The sequence below is a fragment of the Eutrema salsugineum genome, unplaced genomic scaffold (assembly GCF_000478725.1).
Source record: "Eutrema salsugineum unplaced genomic scaffold, Eutsalg1_0 scaffold_2, whole genome shotgun sequence".
Lineage (NCBI taxonomy): Eukaryota > Viridiplantae > Streptophyta > Magnoliopsida > Brassicales > Brassicaceae > Eutrema > Eutrema salsugineum.
The window spans coordinates 13,197,533-13,203,558 of NW_006256829.1; the positions used below are offsets into that span (position 1 = coordinate 13,197,533).

General features: G+C 37.2%; 2 protein-coding genes across 3 annotated transcripts; one reads left to right on the plus strand and one right to left on the minus strand.

The window, feature by feature from the left end:
* The first annotated feature begins 424 nt into the window (after window positions 1–424).
* LOC18018208 (cytochrome P450 71B8) lies at window positions 425–3,428 on the plus strand. Its single transcript, XM_024156552.1, is given in 3 exon segments — window positions 425–1,352; window positions 2,227–2,380; window positions 3,074–3,428. Coding segments are annotated over 3 exon segments (1,437 nt in total).
* Window positions 3,429–3,860: 432 nt separating this feature from the next.
* On the minus strand, window positions 3,861–5,773 carry LOC18018882 (B3 domain-containing protein REM20). Of its 2 annotated transcripts, none has more exons than XM_006401849.2 (5): window positions 5,434–5,773; window positions 4,704–5,022; window positions 4,546–4,614; window positions 4,382–4,461; window positions 3,861–4,284 (listed from the first exon to the last, which is right to left on the minus strand). In XM_006401849.2, the coding sequence occupies exons 1-5, from the start codon at window positions 5,503–5,505 to the stop codon at window positions 4,036–4,038; spliced, it is 789 nt and encodes a 262-aa protein (XP_006401912.2). In that variant the 5' UTR covers window positions 5,506–5,773; the 3' UTR covers window positions 3,861–4,035. The 2 variants fall into 2 exon arrangements, with proteins under 2 accessions (XP_006401912.2, XP_024012059.1); XM_024156291.1 differs by having other exon boundaries at window positions 4,546–4,620.
* Window positions 5,774–6,026: the final 253 nt, after the last annotated feature.

Here is a 6,026-nt window from a genome sequence, read left to right on the forward strand (position 1 = left end):
TTGATCTTAAAAAAGCATTAACAAACCTGATTCGAATATTTAATATTTTCCATACAATAATCAACATTATAAAAAATCATCAAACCTAACTAGTTTTGTGGTTATACGAATCAATTCCAAAACTAATTAAATGTTTAGATATATTGATGTCCACGTTATATGGCTATCGTTTTGGTTAATTAAATAGAGAGCTTTAATTATATCTAACCTGTGTTTTTGGGGGCTTCTCCTTTCCCACCCATTAAACACAAGAACATGATATGCCTCGAGAGATTTGCCTTAATTAATTCGATTCTTCTGATATAATAATTACAATGACTCTGATTTAGTACAAAAGCCTAACCACACGGATTGGCTATTTATTGCCTCTTTGAGAACAAAATGCTCTTCATTCCAAATACAATCTAAAAAAAAAACAAGAATAATGTCTATCTTCCTATATATCCTCTTTATCTTCCCTATCCTTTTGATATTCTTTACAAACTATTTACCTTCGAAAAGGAAGCTTCCTCCAGGACCTAAGGGTCTTCCGATCATCGGAAACTTGCACCAGCTTGGGAGATTGCTTCACAGTTCTCTTCACAAGCTCTCTTTAGAACATGGACCAGTCATGCTTCTCCATTTCGGGGTCGTCCCAATGGTCGTGTTCTCTTCCAAGGAAGCAGCTAAAGAGGTTCTCAAGACTCATGACTTAGAGACTTGCAACCGACCAAAGTTGGTGGCGAACGGGTTGTTTACTCACAACTTCAAAGACATTGGGTTCACTCAGTATGGCGAGGACTGGAGAGAGATGAAAAAACTCGTGGGGCTCAGCTCTTTAGTCCGCAAAAGCAAAAGTCTTTCAGGTATATATATCAGAGAGGAAGAGTGTGACTTGCTTGTCAAGGAAATATCAAAATCGGCTCGAACACAAACCTTATTGGATTTGAGAAAAGCCCTTTACTCCTTCACCGCCGGTATCATATTTAGAATCGCCTTTGGACAGAACTTCCGCGAGTGTGATTACATCGATATGGACAGAATTGAGGAGCTGGTGCAAGAGTCAGAAACCAACGTATGTGCCTTGGCATACACTGACTTCTTCCCCACGGGTCTCGGTTGGTTTGTTGACCTGGTCTCCGGTCAGCATTCGAGGATGAACAAAGCCTTTTCTAAACTAACTAATTTCTTTTAACAAGTGATCGATGAGCACTTCAAGATCGCACAACCCCAAGATCATTCAGACCTTGTCAGTGCCATGTTGAATATGATCAATAGACCCACTAACTCCGGTTATTTAAACATCACCTCTGAGCATCTTAAAGCAATGATGACGGTGAGTGAGATCATATCTCTTAACAAGTACGGAATTTGTTTTTATATTGGAGATAACTTAAGGAGAGAGGATATCGCTTGGGGAACAAGTTAACCCATGACATAGGAAAAATATACATCTTGTGCTGTAGTTTCATTTATATATACTTCTTGTTTTGTAGTTACATTTTTGTTATTCTTGCTAAACTGTTATCAGGATGTGGTTTTGGCGGGGGTGAACGCAGGAGTAACAACGATGATATGGTTGATGACAGAGCTAATCAGACATCCGAGAGTAATGAAAAACTCCAAGATGAGATGCGAACAAAGCTAGGACCCAACAAAGAGAGAATTGTAACAAGTTTTTAACCTGATAACGATATTTATGTTAGGTCCCGATTAGATCTGATGTCTGTTTACTATCTGTTTTATGCTGTTTGCTTTTGTTTGTGCAGGAAAGAAACGACACAGGCATATAACGAGTTCCCACGCCAAACCGGCAGTGGTACGTCTCGGTGAGCTTTAACCCAGCTCACAAGAGTATCAAGAGAAAGCCTGTACAAGTGATTCACACACCCCAAACTCACACCTCTCACCGTGAAGAGAAAACCATCCAAGGAGAAATGAGGAAACAAGAACAACGATGAATGACACTCACCACCTTACCAGATCTTGTTCGCTCACCCTAACTATGTTTCTCTCACCAAGCCGTAAGTTTCACACTTTCTGCTCGCTTTCCTACTTACTCTGATACTCGACCCCTTTATATATATACTCTCTGGTTTGGCTCATAGTGAAACCCCAACTAATGATGCTACCAAAACGCAGAGTATACAAAGCAAGAAGCACAAACCAGGCTTCAACAAACAGCTGTCTTCATAATGGGCTTCTACAACACCAGCAGGCCCATGACCCTAAAGACAACAGATCCAGACTGGCCCGGTGAATCGCATCTCACAAGAATCACAGAAGAAGATTTAGAGAAAGTTGAGTACTTGAAGCTAGTGATCAAAGAAACATTCAGATTACATCCACCTGCTCCTCTCTTGCTCCCAAGACAAACAATGTCTGACATCGAGATTCAAGGCTACACACAGAGCCGTGCTTACCATGTAGTGAAAAAGGCTTTCGCCTCAAACCCCCAAAATATGTTAATTTTTCAGGGCCCTCATTTTCTTAAAGGTGGTTAAGTGGTTTATGGTTGGCATGAAATCTTTTTTTACATAAGATGTTTTCTTATTTTTGTTTATAAGAGAGAAAAAAAAGAATAGATATAGGAAATAGATTAAGATTACATTCTCCCAATAGTTTTAGGAAATTGATTAAGATTTGTTTAGATTATCGGCTTTATAACATCCTAAAATAAGACCAAAACCCTAAAGCCCAAGAGAAAAAAAAAATTCATAGATTGCTTATCAGATATTGCTGACGATTCCATTTTCAGTTGCCTTGGCTGAAAGAAGTTTTTTAAAGTTGAAGTTGATAAAGTCTTAGTTGCGATCAACTATGTCACAATAAAGATTGAATGGCTTATCTATCATATCTATAGAAAGAAAACTAGTTAAGGACCTCGATTATGAGAGTTTGGTGAAAAAATTTATTGAAAAAGAAGGAAGAAAGATTATGTCTTAATTAGTTTTTTTAGATTAAAATTTTATTTTTGAATATTTTATATGATTTTAAAATTATATTATATTTTTTTGTTAGAAAACCTTTTTTTAAAATGAAAAAGGCCCTATTTTTTTAGTTTGCCTTAAGTCCTATAAACCTTCGCACGGCACTACACCATTCCCAAAAACACCATGATCAAGATCAACACTTACACAATAGGACGTGATCCCAAATCTTGGACTAACCATGAAGAATTCATTCCTGAGAGGTTTTCCAATAACCTTATCAACTACAAGGGTCAGCATTTTGAGCTCTTGCCCTTTGGAGCTGGACATAGGAGCTGTCCTGGTATGGCCTTGGGAATCACCATTCTTGAGCTTGGCCTTCTTAACATTCTTTACTTCTTCGACTGGAGTTTGCCCAATGGAATGACTATTGAAGAGATTGACATGGAAGAAGCAGGAGATTTAAACATTGCCAAGAAAGTCCCTCTTGAGCTCGTACCAACTCTTTGTCACTCGTAAAGAACAAAAGTACAAAACAATAAATGTATACAATACAAGATCAATAGTTGTATGTTTGCTTGTTTTATAATAAACACCAAACCTCAAAGGTGTATGAACCTCAATTACTACAAGAAGACAACTGATATAAGAAGCACAGAAATCGAAAATACAATACCAAAAGCGAGGTAATTCCTTTTGCTTTGTCTTATTTTTTCTTTCTTCCAAAATATGGAAAAAGAAATATTTTGAAATATTTTTTTAATTTTAGAAAGATAATTTCTCTTGTCAATATGTGAAATATTTTACAGGGAGCGATTCAATGTTTAGTGATTCAGAAGTGCACAATACACACTTCTGCTCCGCTGTCTCTGTGTTATAGTAAGTTCTGTTGTGTTTTTCCTAACATTTGCAAACATATTATCAAAAAAGTCATGGATGCATAATGCATTACATAATTAATTAGCATTTAAATGGCAGCAGAAACATTAATAAGTTTATGAAGGTTCTTCAAGAAAGTACTACTACTATAAAAGCAGAAAAGAAAATCACAATACTCTTAAAACAAACAAAAGTCATACTATAAATCTAAGAACTCATGATAATGGTGATGGTGATGATGAGAGACTCAACCACGTGTGATGTGGATCTTGACAGAGTGAACGAGCTTCCTATGATGAAACATCTCGCATTCAATTTTATCTTGCACTTTAATCTTGTTCCTTCTACATATTCTGTCCCATCCTTTGAAACAAATCCTATCATCTCCAAAGTTTGCTCTTTCTCCTACCACAGTGCCTTCTTCATCAATAAAATTGATGTTTTCCCCAAACCTAAGCTCATGGTCATTCTCATTCACCACGTTTGCTGGAATCAACTGCAGAAAAAAAAAAGACTTCAAAAGCCACACAAAACTTTTAAGAACCATATTAAAGTAGTCAGAGACAATAAATGAATCGAAATCTTTTTGTTACCAGGTCATATATCCTTTTCTTGAGTCTAGTATTGAAGAATATAGAAGTCATAGCCCCCAAATTTGAGCTCCCTGCCACAACTGAGACAAGAAGCTTTGATATATTAGTTTGTGTTTCGTGATTTCACAATGTAAAAAATACTTTGGAAAAAAAATTTATCTCGCCTGGAGCATCGACCATTGAAGTATCCTCTTCATCAGAATCAGAATTCTCGACCGTTTGCACCACAACTCCTGTCTCTTTACAAACAACAATCTTTGACATATTAGTTTGGGTTTTGATGATTTTTGCTATGTGAAATACTCTGAAAAAACACTCTCACCTGAAGCATCGGGCCATTGAAGTATCTTCTTCATCAGAATCAGAAAGCTCGACCATTGCATCACAGCTCTTGTCTCTTTACAACCCCAACGACCATAGACACTGACTTCAAATGTGCATTCACCGTCGTAGACAAAAGTTAAGTACTCACCATCCTTGAGTTCATGTTCCTCTGCAAATTTCGACCATCCAGCAGTGATATACGCACGCTCGCGTATTCTTGAGAAGTTCACAGTCCAAGTTCCTCCTCCAGTGCCTTGGAGCTTTGCAGTCTTTGGTAATGGATCTTTAAGATGTTCCGTGAAGGTCGTCGGGATGGACTGATGATAATCCAACACAAAATGTAAACAAAAATAGACTTGTTAAAACTAAAAGCAATAGAAACCACAGTGGCTTAGTTTCAACAAGAGTATGAGTGAGATACATTGAGAAAGAGTGGAGCGTTTTAAGCAGCAGACAAAAACATAAAGACAGGTATAGGAAGGTGAAACAAAGATCTATACAAATCCCCAATTTAAGCAACCAAAGATGATGGACAAAAAACCTAAGCTCGTAAAATGTCATTAAAGTCATCTAAGTCTGCATTTGCAAGTTGATAAACAAATCCAGGATTCTATGAAACCCTAAACCCTAACTGCTGATTAACTAAAGATTCTTTCTCCTAAACCATACGAAAGTTTGAGACTTTTCCTACTACAGTTATGTAAGAAGAAAGAGAGATTCTTTCTTACCATCGATTCAGAGGTCGTTACTGAGAGGAAAAACTTGAAAAAACGTGGAAGAACAACTTCATTGTCCGCCATGGAAGATGCTGAAAGAGAGAGAGGGGTTTGAAATGGGTCTACTAGAGTGACTGAGTGTGAGAGAGAGAAGAAACGTGGAATAACCACATCTGCACTGATTCACTGGCTCGGATTTGCCGATTAGCACACTGGTTCGGATTGACCCGAGAGATTGTCCCTGGAGTTTGACTCACTGGTTCGGATTTGCTGATTCGGACACTAAATTGGATCTTCCTCTAATCGATACACTTGTTTGTGTCTTGGGACTTTAACCTCAAATACTCTTAATGAGTTTAAAAAATTCTATATACTCTCCTTTTATTCTACATACTCCCCTCTATTTTTCATTATTTTTACTTTACCCTTTATTTAAAAATGGACACCACTCTCCATTTAAACCAAACCAATATAAAATTAATTTTGGTATTACTCAACTCAATCACCCAACCACCCAACCAACCAACCTTAATGGGACCCATTATTGTTCTTCTTTCTCTTTCCATCGATGTAAAAAAAAATCAAACCCAGAAATCTCCAACTCT